Source organism: Oncorhynchus keta, chromosome 1 (genome assembly GCF_023373465.1).
Source record: "Oncorhynchus keta strain PuntledgeMale-10-30-2019 chromosome 1, Oket_V2, whole genome shotgun sequence".
NCBI lineage: Eukaryota > Metazoa > Chordata > Actinopteri > Salmoniformes > Salmonidae > Oncorhynchus > Oncorhynchus keta.
Window position 1 is genome coordinate 34,021,636 of NC_068421.1, and position 27,720 is coordinate 34,049,355.

At 43.2% G+C, this 27,720-nt stretch overlaps 2 protein-coding genes, 2 long non-coding RNA genes and 1 pseudogene across 6 annotated transcripts in view; 4 read left to right on the forward strand and 1 right to left on the reverse strand.

Moving 5' to 3' along the window:
- The window catches only part of LOC118378217 (protein phosphatase 1L-like), a 52,467-nt gene extending 50,307 nt beyond the window's left edge, over positions 1-2,160 (forward strand). For both annotated transcript variants that reach the window (XM_035765288.2, XM_035765220.2), the window contains exon 4: positions 21-2,160. In XM_035765288.2, the coding sequence (XP_035621181.1) occupies positions 21-370 (350 nt within the window). In that variant the 3' untranslated portion in view covers positions 371-2,160. The remainder of the gene's footprint in view (positions 1-20) is intronic.
- Positions 2,161-2,739: 579 nt separating this feature from the next.
- Positions 2,740-8,867, reverse strand: LOC118378005 (uncharacterized). Its single transcript, XR_004824381.2, has 3 exons — positions 8,403-8,867; positions 3,885-4,259; positions 2,740-2,840 (listed from the first exon to the last, which is right to left on the reverse strand). It is a non-coding gene; the product is annotated as an uncharacterized LOC118378005 (long non-coding RNA).
- LOC118377916 (ADP-ribosylation factor-like protein 14) lies at positions 4,009-6,814 on the forward strand (annotated as a pseudogene).
- Positions 7,324-20,649, forward strand: LOC118377658 (importin subunit alpha-3). The gene is made up of 17 exons (XM_035764635.2): positions 7,324-7,590; positions 9,953-9,997; positions 10,338-10,427; positions 10,871-10,900; positions 10,990-11,042; positions 11,374-11,469; positions 11,748-11,833; positions 12,020-12,106; positions 12,242-12,411; positions 15,524-15,568; positions 15,739-15,870; positions 16,622-16,750; positions 17,649-17,753; positions 17,844-17,915; positions 18,045-18,207; positions 18,338-18,432; positions 18,543-20,649. The coding sequence occupies exons 1-17, from the start codon at positions 7,522-7,524 to the stop codon at positions 18,639-18,641; spliced, it is 1,566 nt and encodes a 521-aa protein (XP_035620528.1). The 5' UTR covers positions 7,324-7,521; the 3' UTR covers positions 18,642-20,649.
- Positions 20,650-21,409: 760 nt separating this feature from the next.
- On the forward strand, positions 21,410-26,765 carry LOC118377745 (uncharacterized). 2 transcript variants are annotated; one of them, XR_004824347.2, is made up of 4 exons: positions 21,410-21,760; positions 24,208-25,009; positions 25,572-25,787; positions 25,873-26,765. It is a non-coding gene; the product is annotated as an uncharacterized LOC118377745 (long non-coding RNA). The 2 variants fall into 2 exon arrangements; XR_004824340.2 differs by lacking the exon at positions 21,410-21,760 and having other exon boundaries at positions 23,501-25,009.
- The last annotated feature ends 955 nt before the right edge of the window (positions 26,766-27,720 follow it).

A 27,720-nucleotide genomic window follows, 5' to 3' on the forward strand; every position in this document is an offset into this window, starting at 1 on the left:
CCCCATCCTCCCCCCTCCAGGTGGCTTCATCAGTTTCAACGGTTCGTGGCGTGTTCAGGGCATCCTGGCCATGTCTCGCTCGCTGGGCGACTACCCTCTGAAGAACCTGAATGTGGTCATCCCTGACCCTGACATCATGACCTTTGACCTAGATAAGCTGCAGCCAGAGTTTATGATCCTAGCATCAGACGGGCTGTGGGATGCGTTCAGCAACGAGGAGGCCATTCGCTTCATCAAAGAGCGTCTCGACGAACCCCACTTTGGCGCCAAGAGCATCGTCCTGCAGTCTTTCTACCGCGGGTGCCCAGACAACATAACTGTCATGGTGGTCAAGTTTAAAGGTGCCGGTGGCAAGGCCACAGAGCAGTAGACCTACTGATGCATCCAAACGAGAGATCTATATTATATATGTACTGTATGTATATGCACAGGTTTAAGAGAAAAGACAAAACAAGCCCGCAGTTTTTGGAGCGAGAACTGTTTGTATCGAAGATATTTACAGAAATGAGCCGTTCACCACCATAATGCAAACACTAAAACGAACACTTACAAATTCACTCAGTCCGACAGTCATTTTTCTTTTTTTCCCCTTCAATCTACATAACGTGTCATTTATGTTTTTAGTTTTTTTAAGCAGTCATATCCTCCAGGCCCTATACTGAGTCACTGTTTTGCATAAGAGGTACACTGAGATATTGACATAATTTGAAGTCGAGGCAGTAATTTGTACATCTCTGAGAGAACCTTTATCAGCAGATGTCTCATCTGATTGGTGCTTACATACATCAGAGCACCAGTAACTGGGCACCTGTTTGGTTAGCCGGAGGGGCTAAATAGTTTGTATGTTTTAAAGAGAGCTGAGACTAGACCAACTTAACTGTGTTCTGTTTTGTCTGGCATGGCCTATTTTTGGGGAGGGCCAATTAAACAGACAATGTGACTGATTGGATTTAAATGGCATTAGGAGATACGTACATGCTCTGCAGTCCTAATCAATGGACTGCTGCATGCGTGAGTGCATCATATCAAATGAGTCTTATAGAAATCACATTCAGTTTGATGATTCACTGTCCCCCCTTGATTTCTAATGTTCTGTCATTCTAAACATTCCATCTTGTTTGTCGGCTCCATAGACCTTAAAACCAGTCAGCTCCCGATCTCCATGTTGATTTTTGACCTGCAGTTGAGTACCCCCCCTGAATGGCTGCACTGAAAATTGCAATTGTATTTTGAAGTTCTGAAGTTCATTGGTACTAAATATAATATTCCTTTCCTCATTCATGCAAACTACTAATGATATCATTTATGCCTGCCTGTCAACTATCTGTGTATAACCCTCTGCCCAGAATGCATTTCCCAGAGTTAACCCTGATCTAGGAATGAGTGGCACTTTTGACAAATGTTTGCGCCATGCTGTTATTGTGATGTCAGTCTTTTTGAATGGAGTATACAAATACATTTTCACAGGCGCAATGGCATTGTACTGTTTGAATAGTCTATACGTCTTTTATTCTTATCATTGGCAGCCGATTGTCTTTCTGAATTTGGGTTTAGTTCTGTGGTCTCATGCTCCCTCTACATCAGGGTTCTCTGGGGTGGGAGAGTACACAATAAACAGACCCATGTCACTGCCTGTCATATTGTACAGTTAACTTTTTAAGTTTTTCTGTCAACTGACGGACTCAACGTAATATGAAGCCTTTGAATGAAATATGTACTTGTTGCCTTATTTTTTTAAATACACATTTCCTCATTTGTTGCCAAAACGAACTCCATGGTTTCAAATTTAATGTTTGACATTACATTCACATCGCATGTAGATATCATATGTCACGTATATAATACCATCACAGATGTCTCCATGAGACAAGGAAGTGTAACATGAATGTACATGCTGTTCCCATGTTATCCTCCCCTCCACATCTGCAATGAAGAAAGCAATGCACCAACTCTTTGGTAGATTAACAAAAGCAGTATGTACTAGACTAGTATGTTTTTATGTGCTTTTTCAGTTGTACATTCTTCCAAAATAATGTATGTTACAGAATGTTTGTGAACTTTGTATTTGTTTTTGTTGAATTTAAGAAACTGTAAAAAATAAATCTGTGAATTTTAAGAAAATCAAACGGATGATAACAATAAAAGGATTAATGATCATAATTGTCTTTCCTCTTCATTCATGGGAGAAAAAACTGATGTTGATTTTGAGAGATCTGCAAATACAGTATTTCAATGACCATGCTTAATGAGTAGCCTAAAGAAGCCTGATCATGCCACCTGTTGGTTTGTCACCAGCACTTGTTTTGTACGGTAAATGGGATACATGGTGGTAGATGTTGACTGGGTAAATCCAGGTAACACTTTACATTAAGGTGTACTTTAAATTATTTATAATGGGCTTTATGTATTTTATACATTTGTAATTGTTTGTTTTATAAATCTAAACTGTTAAAATACATTGTTTTTTGATCTGACAATTTATGTGCCCTGTTTTCAGCATTTTGAACTGCACTATGTATAATGATATAAATGCAACATACAACAATTTCCAAGAGTTTGCTAAATTCATAAGCAAATCAGTCAATTTAAATTAATTAGGCTCTAATCTATTGATATTCCATGACTTGGCAGGAGTGCAGCCATGGGAGGGCATAGGCCCACCCACTGGGGAGCCAGGCCCAGCCAATCAGAGTGAGTTTTTCTCCACTAAGGGGCTTTATTACAGACGGAAATATCCCCCCCCGCGCTCTGACGATCCCGCAGGTGACGGATCTGGAAGTCCTGGGCTGGTTACATGTGGTCTGCGGTCTTGGGGCCAGTTGGATGTACTGTGAGATGGCCTATGGTAGAGACATGAACATTCAATTATCTGGCAAAAGCTCTGGTAGACATTCCTGCAGTCAGCATGCCAATTGCACACTCCCTCATCTATGACAACTGCACATTTTAGAGTGGCCTTTTATTCCTAGCACAAGGTGCACCTGTGTAATGATCATGCCATTTAATCAGCTTCTTGATATGCCACACTTGTCAGGTGGATGGATTATCTTGACAAAGGATAAAATGCTCACGAACAGGGATGTAAACACATTTGTGCCAACATTCCAATTTGTAAGTCGCTCTGGATAAGAGCGTCTGCTAAATGACTTAAATGTAAATGTTAAATGATTTGACTGAAATAAGCTATTTGCGCATATTAAACATTTCTTGAAACTTTTATTTCAGCTCATGAAACATGAGATCAACACTTTACATGTTGTTCATATTTTTGTTCAGTGTAGATAAATGGGTGTAGCCTTAGCCTATGATATACAATATATATGATTTATTATATGATTTTTACTGGTGATCCTAATCATGACTTTTATGTTTGAACAATAGACCAGCCTATTTATATGGGGGGCTATGAAAGTTCTCATGCTATGTATGCTGCCTGAAATCAACACCCTCAGCTAACTTTGCTAAATGATTTTGTTGTGACGGAGTGCTGGTCTGGCATGTTGTGGCTTCAAAGATACTGTAACTGTATGATGTAACCCATTAACCATACAGGCCAGACGAGTACCCATGACCTACTGGTCTAAAACTGTCACTGATGCCATTTCCAGGAGAAGGTCACTCAAGAAGGAACACAGACCCCCCTACGCCCTAAAAAGGACTTTCTGCTGAGTTTGATGGTCTGAAGCAGGTGACTCTCAGCGGTGCAATAGTAATAGAAGACACAGAGACTCTAACCTGAACCATCACCAGCTGAAAGCTGCGTAATGACTTGGGCATCTTACTAAAATGAGGGGCGAGGTCTTTCTGCAACCCTCTGTGTACATAAGCCATTCAGATTTGCACCTTGCCTTTATAAGAGGGGATTCATCACAGCCAGAACTTACAGAGCAGAGCACAAAGTAACTGCAGGCAGGGCAGGGAAGGGCATTGCTGCACAGAGCTGAGGCAGCAACAATAACACAAGCCAGCCTTCTTCTCCAGACAACAGGACCTGTGTTTGGGTTGAGCATGGGACTGCATGGGTCTAAGCATGCTCAGCAGGCTCAGGTTGTGATGCTGGGCCTGGACGGCTCGGGGAAGTCCACCCTGCTCTACACGCTCAAGTACAGCGAGTAGAGATGCTGGAGACGGAGGCAAGGGGTCTGGGGTTGGCCATGTGGGACGTGGTAGGCCAGCAGAGGATGAGGCCCCACCGGAAGCACCACTGCCTGGGCACGGAGATCCTGGTGTTTGTGGTGGACAGCTGGGACCGCAGGCGTCTGGAGGAGGCAAAGGGCTCCATCAGGTAATACTTTTTTATTCATAGTAAAACTTTTTTATACAATTCAGCCAAATCCTGATGCATGAATGTAAATAAATTACAGGTCATATCCAGTTCTCTTTCTTGTCATATTGGACCATGTAGTCCTTGGGTATAATGATGTGTATACTGATCTTTTCACCCAACAGGTGCTGAGGAGTGGGAGTCTAAAGAGCATTCCTCTGGTGATGCTGACCATTAAGCAGGACCTCAGCAAGCCCACAGGAGATCACCCACAGATTGAACCTGAGCAGGGTGTGGGAATAAGGACTGGTTTGTCCAGTCATGCTCTGGGAGGACTGGCTTGGGCCTGGAAGGCTTCAGAAGGGTTGCCTATCTGTTGAAGACTTCGCTAAAGCAGACTGGGGCGGATATAAATATATTTGTATTTAACCTTTATTTAATTAGGCAAGTCAGTTAAGAATAAATTCTTATTTACAATGACAGCCTACCCCGGGGAAAACCCTAACCAGGACGACACTGGGCCAATTGTGCGTCACTCTATGGGACTCCCAATCACAGCCGGTTGTGATACAAGCTGGAATCGAACCAGGGTCTGTAGTGCCGCCTTTAGAACTAAGTTGCAGTGCCTTAGAACGCTGCGACACTCGGGAGGATATAAAGAACACAATAAAATAACCGAAACCCAAAGCCATAACGATGATGACCGAGACAAAAGGACTGGGCTGCAGTGACTAAAAAACTCTGTGGATGGGTATAATAATCTCCCTTGGATTATTTTGTATTCTTCTTCAGGATTATGTTGAGCAGAGTAGGTTAAGATTCAGAATGACCAGTGTTGGTTCATTCTGACCCACTCATACTTGAATATGGGAATAAGACTCTCCAGAACAAACTTGAGATCACAACGTATCTCACGCTGAAAGCTAGTATTTTGCACGTTTGCTGATTATTCAAAAGTGTGAATTTCTGCATTTTCTTGTCATTTTTTAAGTATACAGCAGCTACTCTTCCTGGGGTCCAGCAAAATGAAGGCAGTTTATACCATTTTAAAAACATTACAATACGTTCACAGATTTCACAACACACTGTGTGCCGTCAGGACCCTACTCCACCGATACCACATATCTACAGTACTAAATACATGTGTGTGTATAGTGCGTATGTTATCGTGTGTGTGTGTATGCATGTGTCTGTGCTTAACTTTGTGTTGCTTCACAGTACCCGCTGTTCCATAAGGTGTATTTTAATCTGTTTTTTAAATCTAATTTTACTGCTTTGATCAGTTACTTGATGTGGAATAGAGTTGCATGTAGTCATGGCTCTATGTAGTAATGTGCGCCTCCCATAGTCTGTTCTGGACTTGAGGACTGTGAAGAGACCTCTTGTGGCATGTCTTGTGGGGTATGGGTGTCCAAGCCTTGTGCCAGTAGTTTACAGACAGCTCGGTGCATTCAACATGTCAATACCTCTCAATACCTCTCATAAATACAAGTGATGAAGTTAATATCTCCTCCACTTTGAGCCAGGAGAGATTGACATGCATATGATTAACATTAGCTCTCTGTGTACATCCAAGGGCCAGCCGTGCTGCCCTATTCTGAGGGCCAGCCGTGCTGCCCTGTTCTGAGCCAATTGCAATTTTCCTAAGTCCTTCTTTGTGGCACCTGACCACACGACTGAACAGTAGTCAAGGTGAGACAAAACTAGGGCCTGTAGGACCTGCCTTGTTGACAGCGTTTTTAAGAAGGCAGAGCAGCGCTTTATTATGGACATACTTCTCATCTTAGCTACTGTTTTATCAATATGTTTTGACCATGACAGTTTACAATCCAGGGTTACTCCACTCAGTTTAGTCATCCCAATTTGCTCAATTTCCACATGATTTATTACAAGATTTAGTTGAGGTTTAGGGTTTAGTGAACGTTTTGTCCCAAATACAATGCTTTAAGTTTTAGAAATATTTAGGGCTAACTTATTCCTTGCCACCCACTCTGAAACTAACTTTAACTCGTTGTTAAGTGTCATTTCAGTCGCTGTGGTTTAGAAATTACAAGTTTAGTAAAAGTAGTAGTCGGCCTATACCAAATACACTAATTGAGAGATTTCAAAATAGTGTGTAGGAGCTGTGGATTAGAATGATAAATATGTCCCAAAACAGTGCTTCCATAATGGTATGTCCCATACAGTTCAATTGGCTCTGTAACATCCAATTTAGTTTTAGTTCCCTGTTCAACCTTCTAGAATCTACATAAGTGGGACACATCATTATTTTGATGAAACTGGAGAATTTTGCATTTTAGACAACTTGGTACTGCCCTGGAAATATTAATTAAGTGTTCAGCAAATGGACCTGCAGGTATGTTGGCCTATACACTATGAAGCTCACTATAATGCACAACATAGTTGTTTTATGTTGAAAACAACATATTTGATGGTATATATATATATGTCTTACTTTCGCCAATTATAACAGTCATAGCTAAAGTTACCAACTAACGTTAACTTACTGTTGTAATGTTACTAGCTATGTGCTTGTAGCCTATTCTGAATGTCCATTCACATTGTTAACGTTAATGTATCAATTGATATAGATATTCAGTGTACTTTAGTATATCATATGTTGTCCTTGTGTGTAATATTCTAATTATAAAAGATTGTGAAGTTAAATAACACTTTTGACATTTGACATTGGCAGTTGGTGCCTAGCGATATTTATGATTGTTGCCATAGTGATTACTATTGAAAGTTTCAGGCTCCAAAAGGCATTAAAACATAACTTGATATGTATATTACTGATGGGCACCGACATGGAAGAAGTCTATATCTATATATCAGTATAGGACTAGTAACTATTTAGGCCTAACGCTTGACCAGAATGGACTCATTGACAGATCATAACGTTACTCAATCATGAGACTATAGCATAACTTTCATTCCCACTATTTGTAGAATTTATTGATGATAATAATTGGAGATAGAGTGTGGTGGTCTGAACTACCACAGCGCAACCTAGTGAGGGTTTAATAGAATGATAACCTATTTCGCAAGACCAATGAGTGAGCAATAAGGGGAATTCCCCACCCTTCCACGCCAGAGCGAGGCTGTGCCTCTACCACCGGCATTCCCAGTATGCACCGCGGACAGACCAGCAAAAAATAGTCCGGTAACTGAAAGGCCTGAGAAAAAAAGAACTTGAAAGGGGTAGCTGCTAGCTAATTAATTTCTAACGGTGTTAAAACATAGCTAAAATTGCTAATATGGCTGACAACGAGAAACTAGACAACCAGCGGCTGAAGAATTTCAAGAACAAGGGTCGCGATTTGGAGGTAAAGTATCTGATTCCGTCGAGGGGTCCCTTTTCATATATGCGCTATTTTGTGGCTTGGGGCTGCGTTGTGTGACGTCGTTTGTAATTTTCAGGATCTGGAACTTTGCACCCACACCAAACCAAGCCTTATCTGATCGTCAAATCAAGTAATTTCTGTCAATCCACCCGACTTTCTGAACCTAAATAAAAGTAACAATCAACACGTTAATCGTCCCATACTAACCAAACTAGCAATGACTTCCAGTTTCATCTAAGCTAGCTAGCTAACTACAGGCCGTGATAGCAAACACGCTGTTCGGGATAGCTAGATTTGCTATTCGACTGTCATCTGAAATGTAGTTAGGTACCTGTGTCAGAGAGCCCACGCAGTTTGGTGTTGAGGTTTGTAATTGACATACCTAACCACATCTTGTCGGGGGATAATTTCATTAAACGAGATTCGTATCCCTTTCAAACAACGGCGCTAGTCAGCCATCTCAGTAGGTTGGATTAGTTAACGTTAGCTAGCCAGCTATAGTACCACCCCTCCCCGACTAACGTTCTACTTTGCTAGTTAACTAATTTATACTTAATTATCAGATGGTATACATCGTTAGTTATAGCAAAGTAACCAGTAAAATGTTGAAACTAGTGGGTACCGTTGGCCAACTTGGCTAACTAACTAATGACCTCAGAAAATTACGCAGTAAGAACCTCAACTATACTAGCTAACGTTAGCTGGTCAGCTAAGTTAGCTACAATACTAAGTTTGTCATAGTACAAACTACGAATATAAAGTTCAAAGTGTCAAATGTAATGGTAAATGTTTACCTCATACTCGTTAGCAGCGTTCTTAACTACAAATCTTTAACTATTGTAATGGAGCAGGTCTCGATCCCACGACCTTCTAGCTGAAGTCCAGCGCGCTATCGACTGTGTCCCAAAAGCGCGAAATCCGCGTTTATAAACCCAGGGTCGTTACACTATATAGTTAGCCAGTACCCGTTGACGGTAGCTAGGTTAGTATCTAATATATATAGTATCTAGTATCTCAAAACAACGGCGGAATTTAGCTGGTCAGGGCCCCTTTACAGGCCTTGGCACACCCATAACGTAAGTTATAAGCATTGTGAGGTAGATGGATGGATAGGCAACAAGTGTAGAGGAGTTTAACATTAGCGTTACATTATACTAACCAGTGTTTTTTTCCCCAAGTTTTGGAACACAACATCGGGAGTCAGTGTATTGGTTGGACTCCTTTAGTTGTAAATCGTTCTGGTGGTTGGCGACAGAAAATCAGTTTCCTGTCAACAAATGCATATGTATAATCTCTAGGAACTATATTTATTAGATATATTGTGAAATGTTACCCTCGCTATCAGATAAAAATCTTAATCTAACTTTTGACCCAACTGCACAATATTCATGCTGTGTAATGTGGTAGGATGTGTGTGTGTGTGGTCTAATGTCAGCTCACTGTCTCACTAAACAGTAATATGGTGCTGTTCAGACAAAAGTTGGATTCAGATGTTTATTTGATAGCGAGGGACACATTTCACTTTTACATCTGGTATGTAGAGTTCCTAGAAATTATGCACCTGCATTTGTTGACAGGGAATGTTTTTTTGTTTTTTTTGTGAAGCAGGCTATATTGTGGTAGGGTTATTTTACACTTCGGGAGTCCAACCAATACAGACTCCTGATGTGTCCCAAAGCTAGTTTGCACCCCATCTGTAACGTTCTGGAGGAGGAGGGCGCCACACCAACACCCAAGGCTTCTTCAACTTTGAAACATTTTCAGTTCAAACTAGTGGAAGCAACATGATTATAGGCAAGGGAAACAGATGATAGAGGAACACCTATACTAGCTAGGCCTATGTGTTATTGTGTTTCAGCTAGATGGTCAGGAAATCGTGTTGTCTTTGTATCCTGTTTAACAAGAAGTGCCTGCCTCTTTTTAATTAAGTAATATGACTAGTTAACGGCAGATGCATTGTTTGTGGTGGGAACAAGCATATTGCTTGAATAACAACTAATGTGCATGACTAGGCTAAATCACACCAAGACATGATAAAGTGCTGAACTGTCTCCCACTTCACTGTGGAGAGGGAATATAAGAATTTTTTAAGAAGGAAATGGGTAGTTCCCTTCTAGACCGAAGGAAGAATTTAACTTAATCCGATCATGACAAATGTCCATGGAAACGAATGAAATCAGACTCTGAACAGCTCTAGGCATGAGTACACCGGATGCCGTCATCTCATCATATTGGGAGGATAAACATCTGATTTTATTTTTTGGGCTTGGTTTGTGGAAGAATCAACAATCAATCAGGCACACAGTGTATATCTGGACTAATGTGTGCGTTTCCTCCCCTACAGACGATGAGAAGACAGAGGACGGAGGTGGTGGTGGAACTCCGCAAGGTAATCATTCACTTTCTTTCCTTTAATCTGTCAGGTAAGATACAAATGCATTTCAGTCAGGTTATCAAAGATGAGTTTAAAGGGATACTTCTTGATTTTGGCATTGTGGCCCTTTAACTGCTTCCCATGAGTCCGATGAACTTGTGGATACCATTTTTATGTCTCCTGTTTGAAGGTAGTTTTACGAGCCAATGCTAACTAGTGTTAGCGCAATGACCTGAAGTCGATGGGTATCTGCTAGCATCCCGAAGTATCCGTTTAAATTCCTGTTTAATAGTTGAGCCTGTTGCCATGCTGATACATGTATGTTAAGACGGCTGTCTTTCCCTGCTCTATGCAGAACAAAAGGGACGAGCACCTTCTGAAGAGGAGAAACGTGCCCCACGAGGACATCTGTGAGGACTCTGATGCAGACGGAGACTTCAGATCGGTACGTGGCTCTGTTCAAATACTTTGAAAAAGCATCTTTCTGTCCTTCCTTGAAGTAATGACTGATGGGGATTGAGGTCTATGTTAAGACTGAGTTCCTTGAACTGTTAGCTAAAGATATCCACATGCAGTCCTAATCAAATGGGAGGGGGCCTTTTGCCGTTGCAGTAAAAAAATATATATATATAGGATGAATATCGACTAATGTTTTTTTCATTTTTTGTAACGATTTGTGACACAACGTTTTATCCATTGACGTTCCTCAGGGACTGGTTAGTGTCTATATAGATTCTGACTTATTTTTCCCGGTCAGGACTGCCTCTTAAGGCCTGACTAATTACCCTGAGGTGTGGCCACAGTGCAAACAAACACATGACAATACCCCTGGTCATGTTTGGCAAAATAAAATTGTTCCCTAACCAAGTACCTACTTTTATTTTGCAGCAAAACACCTCTCTTGAAGCAATAGTACAAGTAAGTGCATCTCACTTCCATGTTTGAAAAAGGTCTTAGACACTGATTTCCTTCCCATGTATGTGATCCCCTGTGTGCTGTTGTTGCAGAATGCCACCAGTGATAACCAGGGAGTTCAGCTGAGTGCCGTGCAGGCTGCAAGGTAGGAACTCTATCCTCCTATACCCGGCCCTGCTGGTTGCTATGGTGATTCACACTCAAACATGGTTCCAAAAACCATCTCTAGAATGTTGTGCAGTTAATTGTTTCATGGTTTCCGGTGAGCATGCTGACTTAGTTCTGTGTCATTGTCACCGGTTTTGTGTAATCGTTGTGCGATTGTATTGCGATGTCGTATCTGTACTCAACAGCACCTGTGTTGCGCAACAGCTCAATGTCTACATTTCACATTCCTTTATTTTGTGTCTGTGTTTCAGTGTGTTTTGGGTATCGTAAGTGCAAACGTGTGAAATAATAACTTTTTCTCCCTGCAGGAAGCTGTTGTCTAGTGACCGTAACCCTCCCATAGATGACTTGATCAAGTCGGGCATTCTGCCCATCCTGGTGCACTGTCTGGACAGAGATGACAAGTATGCAGGGCTTTACTTTATTATAGATATTCTTTCTTACATAACACAACACAGTGGTTGTGACCTAAGCATTGCTGCACTGAGAACAGATCTTTTCAGATGATGATGAAAGTGCAAATGTCAGGATTTTCCCGAATCAGGTGTGAGGATTGTCAAAGCCCTTGTATTACCATAACAACCCTTTCCATTTCTTGTTTCATCACTCTTTGTGTCTTTATCTCTCCCCTCTTCCTCTCTACCCCTTTTTTCTTTCTACCGCATCTTACTCCTGCCTCCAGTCCATCTCTACAGTTTGAAGCTGCCTGGGCTTTGACCAACATTGCCTCAGGAACCTCAGAGCAGACCCAGGCAGTAGTCCAGTCCAGTAAGTACCAGCTCTCAACCTCTGCGCGACCACTGCCAGCACTCTCTGGGGGCTAGGTGGGATTTTCGATCGTCATGCCTACCAAGTATTGGATTTGTTGGTTATGTTACCCTGAGAAGTAGATTATTTGTGGTCTTTGGTGATTGAGTTAGCTATTGAATATTGAGAGTATTTCCTCTCCTGCAGATGCTGTGCCACTGTTCCTTAGGCTGCTGCACTCTCCTCACCAGAATGTGTGTGAACAGGCGGTCTGGGCCCTAGGCAACATCATAGGTGAGTCTGGATCCTTCATTATGGGACATTAACAATGGAGGCTGATTTTTAGGAATGGCTCAGGGATTCTCTGAGGTTTGTCTCGAGGCATTATCGGTGAGTGTTTGACACCGTCTGTTCTGTGTCTGTTCGTAGGCGACGGCCCCCAGTGCAGGGACTATGTGATCAGTCTTGGCGTGGTGAAGCCCCTGCTGTCCTTCATCAGCCCCTCTATCCCCATCACCTTCCTCCGTAACGTCACCTGGGTCATGGTCAACCTCTGCCGCCACAAGGACCCACCGCCACCCATGGAGACCATCCAGGAGGTAAGAGAGGGAGTGTGTGTGCCACCTGAGTTATGGTCCCTCTGTCCTGGCAAAATTACCTGAGGACACTGTCCAGGAGTTACTGGCTCTGTTTGTTTGTCTCTGAATCTCTGTCGGTCAGTATGTTGTTGAATCTGAGCATTATTTACAGTAGTGTACAGTGTCTGTGTGTGCCCCTGGGGTATATGTATTCATCTGTCTGTCCTCCTAGCTCCTGCTGTACATTCCTGTTTCCTGCCAATGTCACTCTCCCCTCATGTGAGAGATGGAGGAATTGATCAGTAGTTGGCTGGTTGTCAGTGGGATGAATGGAGGGAGGGAGAGGGCAGGATTAGTCGGTACCCAGCAGGTGTGCTCCTAAGCTGGGGAAATGAGGGCTGATTTAGTGCTCAGAGAGGCATGTCTGTGGAAGAGGCACCACTGCTGAATAATACTGGACCATGTCTCTAAACTGCCATAAGCCCCTCAGAAAAAAGGCGTGGGAAATTGGGATCCTTAACCGAAAACAATCGCAGTGCAGTTATCACAAAACATTATTTTCATTGTTATAGCCTAACTAGATGATGGGCTATAAAGGCTCTCCCCTTTGACCTCCTCCCTCCGCTGACCTCACTCAAGCCATGAACTTTCTCAACCTTCAGATTTTTGTCCATCGATCAACTCATGATGATTAATTACATTGTTTTTAAATCGCTTGTTTTGTTGTTGCTTTAAATCCGTTTGAGATTTCTGTATGTACTCAATCACGCTATATACGTTTTTAATAAAGTTAAGTTGTGTAATTTGAAGGTAGACTCTGTGATATGAAGTAGATGCAGAAAGTAAACGGCAGAGTGGGTCAATTTTAGCTTGAGGCTCAACTTCTCCACTGTTTTGGTGCCTGAGCTACCACCCTGTGAATGGCGTGAAGTGAACCCACACAGATACTGTGTGTGGCTGTCAGAGTGCGAAGTGTTCCATCTCAATATCCTAATCTATTCAGTGATGATAGGCCCTGCTTTACTGAAGTTGCGAGACATGGCAAGCCCCAAACATTGTGAGATACAGCTTGCTGATAGATGGGCCTAGTGCATGGTTCTGACTCTGTCTGCCTGTTGGCTGACCTGCCTAAACTGTGCCCCTCCCCTTTCTTTCCATCCCTCGCTAGCTCTTGTTTGTGTCCTCGGAAATACAGCAACTAATAAGTCTCCGCCGTTCCAAAAATACTGAGTCTTAGGAGTCGATTTCCTAGTGGAATCTAATCTTGACACTCGGAATCAATTATTTTGGAGTTGACTCGCCACCACTACGTCGTCATTGTTAACAGTTGGGGAAAATGTCAGAGAAAGGCAAGCAACAGCAGTTGAAGTCAGAAGTTTACATACACTTAGGTTGGAGTCATTAACTTGTTTTTCAACCACTCCACAAATTTATTTTTAACAAACTATAGTTTTAGCAAGTCGGTTAGGACATCTACATTGTGTATGACACAAGTAATTTTTCCAACAATTGTTTAAAGACAGATTATTTCACTTACAATTCACTGTATCACAATTCCAGTGGGTCAGAAGTTTACATACACTAAGTTGACATGGCTTTAGAAGCTTCTGATAGGCTAATTGACATAATTTGAGTCAATTGGAGGTGTACCTATGGATATATTTCAAGACCTACCTTCAAACTCAGTGCCTCTTTGCTTGACATCATGGTAAAATCAAAAGAATCTAGCCCAAAAATTGTATGCCTCCACAAGTCTGGTTCATCCTTGGGAGCAATTTCCAAATGCCTGAAGGTACCACATTCATCTGTACAAACAATAGTACGCAAGTATAAACACCATGCAGCCATCATACCGCTCAGGAAGGAGACATGTTCTGTCTCCTAGAGATGAACGTACTTTGGTGCAAAAAGTGTAAATCAATCCCAGAACAACAGCAAAGGATCTTGTGAAGATGCTGGAGGAAACGGGTACAGAAGTATCTATATCCACAGTAAAATGAGTCCTATATCGACATAACCTGAAAGGCCGTTCAGCAAGGAAGAAGCCACTGCTCCAAAACCGCCATAAAAAAAGCCAAACTACGGTTTGCAACTGCACATGGGGACAAAGATCGTACTTTTTGGAGAAATGTCCTCCGGTCTGATGAAACAAAAATATAATTGTTTGTCCATAATGACCATCGTTATGTTTGGTGGGAAAGGGTGAGTCTTGCAAGCTGAAGAACACACATCCCAACTGTGAAGCGCGGGGGTGGCAGCATCATGTTGTGGGAGTGCTTTGCTGCAGGAGGGACTGGTGCACTTCACAAAATAGATGGCATAGTGAGGATGGAAAATGATGTGGATATATTGAAGCAACATCTCAAGACATCAGTCAGGAAGTTAGCTTGGTTGCAAATGGGTCTTCCAAATGGACAATTACCCCAAGCATACTTCCAAAGTTGTAGCAAAAAGGTCAACAAAGTCATGGTATTGGAGTGGCCATCACAAAGCCCTGACCTCAATCCTATAGAAAATTTGTGGGCAGAACTGAAAAAGCATGTGCGAGCAAGGAGGCCTACAAACCTGACTCAGTTACACCAGCTCTGGGCCAAAATTCACCCAACTTATTGCGGGAAGCTTGTGGAAGGCTGCCCAAAACATTTGACCCAAGTTAAACAATTTAAAGGCAATGCTACCAAATACTAATTGAAGGTATGTAAACTTCTGACCCACTGGAAATGTGATGAAAGAAATAAGAAATAATCTCTGCTATTGTTCTGACATTTCACATTCTTAAAATGAAGTGGTGATCCTAAGACCTTTTTACTAGGATTAAATGTCAGGAATTGTGAAACTGGGTTTAAATGTATTTGGCTAAGGTGTATGTAAACTTCCAACTTTGACAAGTTAAATGAGAAGTGAAGGCCAACTTCTGAGAGGTACAGTAATGGTAGTACAGGTGCAATGCTAACCATCTGAAGGGGATGCTCTGAAAACCGTTGCTGGCAGCAGCACAGCCACATTGTGAATTCACAGGGCTGTTTTAAAAATTGTCCAGTTGTCACATCCATAGTGGGAATATCCTATTCCTGTCATGTTGGCATCTCCCTCATTGACTATCTTGCTCTCTCCCTTGTTTTTTCTCTCTCAGATTCTTCCAGCTCTCTGTGTGCTGATCCACCACACTGATGTTAATGTGAGTATTCCTGATTCCATGATGGTATCCAGAAAGAGAACCTGAATAGTAAAACATTGACATTGATAATATTGATGTTTTTTAATAGCCACAAACAGATATTGGTATATGATCCATGTGTTGATGAATGAGAGTGAATATTTGGTTTTTGGGACCTTTGACCCCTGTAGATCCTGGTGGACACGGTGTGGGCTCTGTCCTACCTGACGGACGCTGGCAACGAGCAGATTCAGATGGTCATCGACTCGGGCATCGTTCCCAACCTGGTGCCCCTGCTTAGCCACCAGGAGGTCAAAGTCCAGGTACGGAGACACAGATGCTAGTGGGCCACAGATCTAGGATCAGCTTAGCCCCCCCAAATCCCATCATTAACTACAAAACTGTCCGTAGATCAGCATCTAGGAGCAGCTTCATCCTACTCAGTGGGGCTCAGGAAGACCGATGCACACCAAATGGAATGGTTGCTTTTGTAAGGACTGAGCCTTTGACCTACCATGGCTGTTTTTACAGATGTGATGGAATCAGATTGGTGTGTAAGCAATATGGAGGTGGCTTCTCTATGCTCATTCGAATGATGGGTAGAGCATCCTATTACTTATCCATATCAGTTTCCTTCAGGTCTGCAAACACTGACAGTCGTGGCTAGGGGTGGTCAAGTACTTGGAGACCTGTGCACTGTGGTGGCAAGATAAAGTTATGTTTGGGGGGAAGGGCAAGTGTTAGGAAAAGAGCTCTTGTGTTTTGCTGCGGTGTTTTGACTGGAGACCGATTCCTGTCTGGCCTGTGGGGGGGGGGTGTGTGTAAGACAGTTACTATGGTGCAGTAGGTAAGTTGGCCCTAGATGATACTGCTCAGGACTTGAATGGGTCTTACTCCTGGCCCTGATCCCCAGTCTGGTGCTTACTGTGCTGATATTCATACTCAAGTCATTCTTTGGGTGGCGGTTGCATTTATTGGTTGGTTTGCTTACTATAGTTAGTTGCATGAATGTTCATTGATGCTTGGAGTTGTTTGTATTGACTTATGTGAAACTTCGATTGTGTGTTTCTCTAGACTGCTGCTCTGCGGGCGGTGGGCAACATAGTGACTGGAACAGATGAACAGACCCAGGTGGTGCTCAACTGTGACGCCCTGGGACACTTCCCCTCTCTCCTCACACACCCCAAGGAGAAGATCAACAAGGTAACACACACTGTAAAACATCCACTCTGCACTGCTTCACCTTGCCACAGCATAGCAGGTGTGTCAGTGGGACTGATCATGCTAGACATGATGATATCAGAGACATGGTGCTAGTGTGAATGCTATATGAATCACGGTGAATGGGGATACAACTATTAGTTAGGTACTCACATCATGGAAGACCTGGATCAAGAAGCTGATGGAAATTGCAGTTTAAGTAGATTTTGGGGTGGTCTGGGATAGTGGGTAGAGTATGAGATGTGAGTGCGTGTGTGTGTGTGTAGTATTTCTGGGTGGAGGATAGTGGGCGTTGAAGACCCATGGGTCTCTGCTGATATCGGAGTGCATCTGAGGCCTGTCACTCAGAGGTCCCTCCCTCAGTGACTGAGTCAATGATTAGGGCCTCACTACCACCCCTGACCCGCCTCCAGCACCCCTCAGCTCTGAGCAGGCCCCTGGAGTTTGATCTAGCTCAGTCCGCACTCCTTTGAATTCCACATGGGAACTAATCACCATGTCTGCAGTCCTCCTGACACATCACACACTGACTGCTTATTCAGTCTCTGTAAGCCCTGGCTCTATCACACACTGACTGCTTATTCAGTCTCTGTAAGCCCTGGCTCTATCACACACTGACTGCTTATTCAGTCTCTGTAAGCCCTGGCTCTATCACACACTGACTGCTTATTCAGTCTCTGTAAGCCCTGGCTCTATCACACACTGACTGCTTATTCAGTCTCTGTAAGCCCTGGCTCTATCACACACTGACTGCTTATTCAGTCTCTGTAAGCCCTGGCTCTATCACACACTGACTGCTTATTCAGTCTCTAAGCCCTGGCTCTCACACAACACTTGAAGGAGTAGTCAGACTGAGTACTGCTGTTCTCCCATCCTGCAGGAGGCAGTGTGGTTCCTGTCCAACATCACAGCAGGCAACCAGCAGCAGGTGCAGGCCGTCATCGACGCCAACCTGGTACCCATGATCATCCACCTTCTGGACAAGGTCTGTTTCATCACTTTCACGGCTTCATTCATCACTTCATCAGTGCTTTCTGTCACACAAAATGACAAATTAATACAAATGTTTTTGCAGGGAGACTTTGGAACACAGAAAGAAGCAGCCTGGGCCATCAGCAACCTGACAATTAGCGGGAGGAAGGACCAGGTGAGCTCAACTGAGGCCTACCTGCTTTACCACATACACCTGACCTGTCATCTAGACATGCACTCAAATTGCCACTTTGTAAAAATGTATTTTGTAAACCCTAAAGCTGACCCTTCTCCGGTCCTGTAGGTGGCGTACCTGATCCAGCAGCAGGTGATCCCTCCCTTCTGTAACCTGCTGACAGTGAAGGATGCTCAGGTGGTGCAGGTGGTCCTGGACGGACTCAGCAACATCCTCAAGATGGCCGACGACGAGGCCGAGACCATCGCCAACCTCATCGAGGAGTGTGGAGGTGAGTGCCCAGCCCAGAGTTACCTTTCAAACATAAACAGTAGGTAGGAACAATTATGTTGAAGTATAGTGTTAGTATCTCAGTGGCTGTGTAGATTTGACTTGAACCATCTCTCTTTCCTGCCCCTCAGGTCTGGAGAAGGTGGAGCAGCTCCAGAATCATGAGAATGAAGACATCTATAAACTGGCCTATGAAATTATTGATCAGTTCTTCTCATCTGATGATGTAAGTCAGTTCACTGATATGGTCATGTTTTGGTTGGGGAAGGTACTGCATACTCCATTGTGGGGAATGTCTTATTGGTATAGATGATGAACTTATTGTCTGATGTTCAGATTGACGAAGACTCCAGCCTGGTTCCGGAGGCGATCCAGGGGGGAACGTACGGCTTCAATTCCTCCACCAACGTGCCAACAGAGGGGTTCCAGTTCTAGAAGGCATCTCGGGAGTCTGGAGTTTTGTTCGCGATGCAGCACTCTGTTCAACATAAAACAAATTAGGAGAAAAAGAGAGCGAAAGAGTGTGAGAGAAATTAGATCCATTGTGCTTGGCTCGTGGGATCCGTGGCTGCATCTTATCTGAGAAAATGTGTGGATTTCGTTTGGCATTCCGGGGGAACCAGCCCAAATGAAGTTTGAGATGGCGAGTGGGTGCGAGTGAGTGAGTGGCTACATGTTGCAAAAAACCAAACATCTACATCGAATGCGTTGAGACATGCCAAGTAACTTCCATGTTATTGGAGCTGTCGACTAAAACGGAAAACTACTACAATGACAACAAAAATGCGGTGTCAGCCCGGGGAGAACCAAATACATCAAAATCAAGAAATTGAGGCAACAAATCACAAAAACACAAAAGGAAAACCAACAAAACAAGCATAAGATGAACCATATGACAATTCTGCGGTCCTCCGACCGGAGGGGGCGCCACCTGTGCTCCCATCCCCAAATCGGCCACGCCATCAGACGTGTGTGAATGGACCCATTGTGTATGAATGTCTGGACTCAGTGCTGAGGAGCCAGGTTCATCTCCTCCAACCAGAGGCCCTCGATGGGGCGTCTCCCCCCCCCGCAGAGGTGGGCAGGGCCAGAGTCCAGCTGCGCTTGTGCGAGAGAATGGACGAGTGGTGTGTGTGCGTGTCTGGAGAGTGCAAGAAGACTGGATGTGAACGCATGCAGAGAGAAAAAAATACATAAGAGTAACAAAACCGAGAAGCGCAAACGAAGGAAAATACCAGAAGAAATTCTGCCTTAAGAGGCAGATACAAATCCCTGAAAAGAAGAACTTTGGAAATGGAAAAAAAAAAAGACATCATCATAAGGGTTTTGATTGTTAAGTTAGTATTAATTAACACTGGACAATACTTTTTGCAGGTGGAGCAGTGGGTGCATTGTATTCAGATGCATTTGGTGGCTTTTCTTTTTGCATCCAGTGTAAAATTTTATTTTATTTTTTTCCCCTGCTTTTACTTTCATTGCTTATGGTGATAAGGATCATATTCCACCTTCCCACAATAACCATACCTTTGCACCAGATATGGGTTTGATGCTGTGAAATTCTGACATGACTATTGTCAACCAAATGACTTATATACTCCCCTAGCATGATTTGATGTTTTTTCTTTCTCTTGAAGCAAAAATCACTGCTTTGCAGTATTGTTGCCATAGCTTTGAGCTTTGACTTAACATAAGGGGGAATGAAAAATGGCAGTTATGTAACACCGATTCATAACCTTTGCATGTACTAAACTATAGCACAGTTAATTAAAACATTTTTTTTTGTTTCTTTAGGCTGTGTACACAGTGTCATTTTAATTTTTTTGTAAACTGTGCTGTTTTAAATGTTACATGTCTCCCCCTCCCCTACTGACCTAAATTTCTGATTTGAAGATTAATCTGAACAGTTTTGCACATGTACTGCAGAGTGAGGCCTGAAGTTGTTCAAAATGTGTGGTTAGACTCTCAATCATACCTGCTAACACCAACAATATGCATCATCCAACCACAATCTTTGTTTTATATTCAGTTGTAGCCATGATCAACTCATGTTGAGCCATTTTAGTGAATGAGAAACATTTTTTTTAAAGGGGGGCAATAATTGTTCTGTCTCGAAGTTGAGGCACCCCTGAGTTAGGGAAAGGTAAGTATCAACGATTGGACCCCCTAGCCTCGACAAGTTGTCTCAATGATACATGTTGAGCCTTCTTCCTTAATCTAAAACTCATGAACAAGTTTGCAGTACCTCCCAAACCCCTTGCCCCTTCCCCCTTTTTACCATTTAGGTGCACCATCTTCCCCTTAGGTTTTTTTTTTTTTAGCAGCAGCATTCCTTGTTAGCAAAGATGTGGTTTCAAAAAAAATGGGATGGAAGAAGTTGGTTATCCTGTTGAGTTGGATCTACAGGCTAGGTTGTCTTCAAGAAAATAAATAGTGAAACCTACAAGTATGCTCTGTCATTTTGTGTTGTTGCCTTTGATATTTCATTGAGGATCAGCATTTGCAGCATTTCAATATCTTTGTCAAAAATAAATGTCCTTAATGCAGTGTTATGGTGAAAGAAGTTAAGCATTAGTGTATATATTTTACTACAAACATCTCATCTACCCAGACCCGCATTCTCACACCTCCATCCGGCCTGCATTATTTTGCCACTTGCTCATAAATTGTATCAACTAGTTTCTCGGTCGCTCATGCTATTCAAAATAAAATTGATTTTCCATTGTGGATTGATTTCTAAATTATGGCGGATTGATTTCTACATTTTTAGTGTACGTTTTCTCAAGATTAGGATCGTCAAACCATTGGGTAATTCGCATGCGCACTGAGATACTATAGTCAGGGACCAAACCGAGGACGGAACGGTATCTTCCCCACGTATCTGCGAAGTCCGGGCACCGGTGAGTGTTTTAAAATTACACACTGTACTTTGAAAGTATCGAAGTTTGAAACCGTTTTGAGTTTGATTAAAAATGCACAGTAACCTCGTTGAAACGCAGCCCAAATAACCAGCTGTGTCAGGCAGATATACTGCTACGCTGGAAACACTACATTTTTAACTATGCTTTTTTTATGATAACTAGTTCTTTGCATCCGCGGTGGAGGCCAGTTTCATATTATCACCATATATCTCAGCTGCTTGCCGTAGTTGGAAGTAATCATGAAAAAAACTGACTTATTTTAGTGCATTTTTAACAATGCCAGCTCCTATTAGTTCTATTGAGCACCGTGGCACCAACTCGCCTTCGGAACGTTCTATTCCCAGTTTATTGTTCTACGTCACAATGTCTGCTTTGCTATTGTTTGCAATTAGACCTGCCCACGTTGGTAGTTCAAATGTAAACACATTTCCTCGTGCAACTTTGAGATCATTGTTTACTATAGGGAAATGTGTCTATTTTTTGAAGTCGGACACCATTTTTAATCAGGATAATTTATTTCTAATTAAAGTTTGTCAGCGTACTCTTGCTGTCATCGATCGCTCGACCAGAAATAGTCAAGTTGACATTTTTTCCCTACCTCGATATGCAGACATAAGCACACTTGGTACCATCAAGGTGAGGGTGTTGACTTTCTACACGAGTTATTTTTCAGTTTCGTCCAAAGAACAGATTGGAGTGGTAAAATAATGTATACATTATTTGTTGCTATTAAGGCGAAATGGAATTCTAAGCGTCACTTCAGGCAAAACAGATCGTTCGATTCCATTCATTTGCTATCGGCTCGCGCTATAGTGTTCCAGTTTAGCTAACGTTCTTTTGCCATTTTTCGGCCTTGGGCAAATTTTGACTCGGTTTTATTTTCCAGCCTATACTGGTATCACTGTTTTCTTCCAAAAGCAAATACTTCCGGCAGCGTTTTTAAAGTGTCTCAATGCTTTTGTTTTAATGTTAAATGTTTTATTTTAAGATATTATTTATGCCAGAAATATTGGGAGTGTGAACGAAGTCCATGTTATAGGCTACTATGTTTACACGCTATGTCTATTGTCAACAGTGCCGCACAAATAGGAAGTTAAACACCTGTAGCCCACATTTCGTGATAAATCCAAATTAATCAACACCTTTAAGCGAAATATCATTCTAGACCTGGTCAGACCGCCATGATATTATTTAAAACTAGAATAGTGTTAGTCAGGTGTTGGGCAGCATCGCATGAGCGGTGCAATCTAACCTGAGGTGCCAATTGAACAAACTGCTCTTGTACAATTAGTTTAGTGCAACCTGCCACCAAAATGAGTAGGCTCTTCAAACCCCCACAGTATCAACATAATACAGTACTAGCAGTCTTGAGGAACAAACTCCCTCACGACGCCAGGACAGCGGAGTCAATCACCACCTTCCGGAGACACCTGAAACCCCACCTCTTTAAGGAATACCTAGGATAGGATAAGTAATCCTTCTCACCCCCCTTTAAGATTTAGATGCACTATTGTAAAGTGACTGTTCCACTGGATGTCATAAGGTGAATGCACCAATTTGTAAGTCGCTCTGGATAAGAGCGTCTGCTAAATGACTTAAATGTAAATGCAGTCTTGATCTCTGGTAGCTGGAGCTTTTACTGTTTCCTAGATTTATTTGTTCTGTTACATTTCAGGCAATTGCACTACACCAGCCCAACCGACTGCATTATACTGTAGTTGGGAAACCTGTCCCAGGAAAACCACTCTTTAGTCATTTTGTAACCAGGGCTGGCATAAGGCATAACCTGTAGTAATCCTGCCCGAATATCACACAGGCACGCAGGACACATGCCCTGACCTGCACTGGGCCGCCATTGACTTAGTCACTCAGTCAAGGAAAAATTTGTAGAATTGCAGGAGAAAAAAAAAATCACTCTGCCCCATGGCAAACCATGTAGAATTTCATGAAATGTGTTATAAAACTGCTACATTTTCTCTCCACCCCATGGCAAAAATGTGTAGGACATTCACATGTCAATTCTGTGAGGGACACTTTTCTTCCACTTGGTGGTAAGAATCAGGACCCCCAAGCAGCCCTGTATATTGCATCCCCATTTGAATTAATTATTGTCCTGGAACAATTCTCATGTGGGTCTGTGTTGTTCATCTCAGTCAACCAGCCTTATTCATTATATGCAAGTGCCAATAATTGTAGTGCCCTACAAACCGATACATGGGTTAGACCGAGACAGTAGAAACTGAAGATCATCCAGTCAGACTGAAATAGCTTCTAGCTGTGAGGTGGGAGTCATCCGGTGTGAAGTCGTCATCCACCGCTATTCAGGTTTGGAGGTACGGGTTTGACAGTCATTTTAATATGCTAGTTGGCCACAGAAGTACCAACCACTTAACTTTGCAAATTGTCATGAAGCGACTCCACATTTTTATTTAACTAGGCAAGTCAGTTAAGAACAACATTTACAATGACTGCCTACCAAAAGGCCACCTGCGGGTATTAAAAATAGCATGACATGGAAGCATCACAAAACATGGTACAAATATTATTGGGCACAGACAACAGCACAAAGGGCAAGGTGGAGACAATGCATCACATGAAGCAGCCACAACTGTCAGTAAGAGTGCACATAATTGAGTCTTAATGTAGAGATGGTGATAAAACTGTCCAGTTAATTTTTTTTTTGTAGCTTGTTCTAGCTGCAGTGAAATGAAGAGTGACCAAGGGATGCGTGTGCTTTGGGGTCCTTTAACAGGATGTGACTGGCAGAACGGGTGTTGTATGTGGAGGATGAGGGCTGAGTGAGGCCTAAGAGGGTTTTTATAAATAAGCATCACCAGTGGGTCTTGCGACAGGTATACAGAGAACCAGTTTACAGAGGAGTGCAGTGATGTGTCCTATAAGGAGCATTGGTGGAAAATCTGATGGCCGAATGGTAAAGAACACCTAAAGAACCAAACACTCACTCATCAATTAGTTTACACATATCAAGCCAAGTGAGGTTGGAGTCTGTCAGGACAACACAAATCTTTGAACTTCTGTCTTGATTTAGAATACTCAAGTGTTGTTTGCTTCTCCAATTACAGGCTAAACGATGCATTGAATTGCAAGGGAAGAAACAAGCCAGGTACGCAGCCTCATTGTGCCATCAACTCAGCATGGATAACCTAGAGGGGGACCTGTTCAGTGTGCTATTCCCTCAATGCTGATCCTCGGGGCCTGCCCTGCTCCCACACCTTCTGTAAGTCCTGCATGGACAACGTACTCCAAGTCTCTGCCATCTACTCCATCTGGCGTCTGCTGCGGCTCCCACTCAAGTTCCCTAACTGCCAGTGTGGTAGAGCTACCACCAACGGGTGTTGACGCATTGCCCAAAAATGCCTCTCCACGCCATCATTGAGAAGGAAACCATTTGTTTAATACGTTTTTGAGCTTATGTCCCGATGGGACAATGACCTATCTTTACAGTGTACAGTATAATGAAGTGGTATATCATTTATTTTATTCCCATCCTTATCTATCAGTTCCAGAAGGACAGCCACCCAAGGCCCCCTCCTGCCCTGCGCACCACCGACAGCCCCTCAACGTCTGTGTCCAGGACCGCCAGCTCATCCGTGGCGTCTGCCTAACAGTGGGCCAGCACCAGGGAAACCCCATCGATGACCTGCAGGCAGCCTTTATCAGGGAGAGGCAGGCGCCCGCTCACCTGCTGGCGAGGCGCTCAGACCACCGCCGGGCAGAGGTGATTTACCAGTAATAATGGATTTAATGCCTTTGACCAGGGGCTGGAGCTGGTGCTTGCCAGGAAGAAAGGCTTTCATGGGGGCCTTGGACACCGCAAGCGCGGAGGTGTCTCTGGCCTACGATCCACTCATTAAGGAGCTGCAGGTAAGGATAGCCCGGGTCGGTGTTGCCTGGGTCACCAGGCAGAGGTGATTTACCAGTTTATTTCAAATAAGATTTTATTTGTCACATGTGTCGAACCGTGAAGTTCTTACAAGCCCTTAACCAACAATGCAGTTCAAGAAATAGTGAAGAAAATATTTAGTAAATAAATGAAATTCGAATCAAAAAGTAACAAGAAAATTACATAACAGGTATTACAGACTCGGTCAGGGACAGGTTAAAAATATCAGAGAAGACACTTGCCAGTTGGTCAGCGCATGCTCGGAGTACATATCCTGGTAATCCATCTGGCCCCGCGGCCAGCTACCGAGAGTGTGATCATAGTCGTATGGAACAGCTGGTGCTCTCATGCATGCTTCAGTGTTGCTTGCCTTGAAGCAAGCATAGAAGGTATTGAGCTCGTCTGGTAGGCTCGCGTCACTGGACAAACAGTTGGTTAGGAGCCCGTAAAAACAGCAGACATCCCCTCTGGCACCATTATCACTTACCAGTAATTACCTGTAATAATGGATTTAATGCTTCTGACCAATTTACCATTTTGTAGTCTTCTGGATAGTTTACCTGAAGGTGTGTGAGCTGGGGGAGCAGCAAAGGCCAGCTGTGAGGGCCTAGTGAGGCAGGGCCGGCAGGCTGTGGAACAGTACTTCCATGGTCTGGAGCTGGTGCTTGCCAGGAATAGTCTTTCATGGAGGCCCTGGACAACGCAAGCGTGGTGGTGTTTCTGGCCTACGATCCACTCATCCAAAGGCTGGAGCTGGTGGTAAGTATAGCCTGGGTCAGTGCTATTGTCATGAAATGTCTTCCTCACCTTTGATTGTATATTATGGTGCCACCCTTCCACACAGGAGCAGCTGGACTTGTTGTCTCTGGGCTCGGCCGTGGAGGACGAAGACTCTCCCCTGGTCTTACTGGAGAAGTTCTACCTGTTCTGGGAGGTGGAGGCGCTGGTAAATCCACCACTGCCCATAGTCCTATCCCTCTCAAATCATCCTTGTGCTGCTGAGTACCATCGTAGGGCTGGTGGAAGAGCCGGTGCCTTGGTTCTTCTGCTGTGCCATGCCCACCATTCTGCTGATGGTTCGTAGGACAGAGGCAGGGAGTCACCCTGGAGGCTTGGCCCATGATCTGTTGCTGGCCGTGTGGGTGAATCCTGTTGGGGGAGCATCTCTGGGCTTCTCCCTGCTGTCCAAGCTCAGTCAGCTGGTACACGGCCTAAGTAGCGAACTGACCGCCTCACTATGAGAGACCGCAGGCTTCCTGTACACACAGACAGTGGAGGTGCAGCTCTTTCTTCTCCACACTGAGGGAGAACACCTACCATCCTTCAAGCTCATGACAAAGACACCTGGGTCTTCACTTCAGGAAGGTGATGTAAGGTTACACTCCTTTGGTTTGGAATTAATGCTAACTGTGCCTAGTGATTGGAGCTTTCCTGATGCAGCAGGATACAGTTGACAGAACATACAGGCTTTACTTCTGGAACTAACCCTGACCCCAGCTAAAGCTCGTCACAGGAAGATACTGCCTCATGTACCACAAAGTAAAAACCAAACTTTTCAAAAGTCCCAAAATGCATTCAGCAGATTGGAACCTGTTATATTTAACCATAAACCTTAAGGTACAGCTTTTTCAAAGACATTCTATAACTCTACATGTAGTATACTGTAATAAATAATACTACAGGGCTGCTATTTAACCTTCACCAGAAAAGCCTTCTGTTAAATCAAGTCAACTACAATGTGTACTTCAAAATATTTCTTACAATAATCGTGATACCTCTCAATTAAATTAATGGGAAGACAGGACAAGTCTCCATCTCAGGATGAGTGGTTTGTGTGTTGCTCCAGAGACATCCCAATTGTAGTGCACTTAGTTCTATGCATGTAAACTTCTGACTCCACACCGTAGCCAAATACATTTAAACTCCGTTATTCACAATGCCTGACATTTAATCCTAGTAAAAATTCAATTTTAGGTCAGTTAGGATCACCACTTTATTTCAAGAATAATAGTGATTCATTTCGGCTTTTATTTCTTTCATCACATTCCCATTGGGTCAGAAGTTTACATGCTACAAAATACTAATTCAGTGTATTGCCTTTAAATTGTTTAACTTGGGTCAAATGTTTTGGGTAGCCTTCCACAAGATTCCCACAATAAGTTGGGTGAATTTTGGTCCATTCCTCCTGACAGAGCTGGTATCAGGTTTGTAGGCCTCCTTGCTCAGAAAAGCTTTTTCAGTTCTGCCCACAAATATTATGTAGGATTGAGGTCAGGGCTTTGTGATGGCCACTCCAATACCATGACTTTGTCCTTAAGCCATTTTTCCACAACTTTGGAAGTATGCTTGGGGTCATTGTCCATTTGGAAGACCCATTTGCGACCAAGCTGTAACTTCCTGACTGATGTCTTGAGATGTTGCTTCAATATATCCACATGATTGTCATCCATTTTGTTAAATGCCCCAGTCCCTCCTGTAGCAAAGCACCCCCACAACATGCTGCCACCCCGTGCTTCACGGTTGGGATGCTGTTCTTCGGCTTGCAAGCCTACCCCTTTTTCCTCCAAACATAACAATGGTCATTATGGCCAAACAGTTCTATTTTTGTTTCATCAGACCAGAGGACATTTCTCCAAAAAGTATGATCTTTGTCCCCATGTGCAGTTGTAACCCGTAGTCTGGCTTTTTTTTG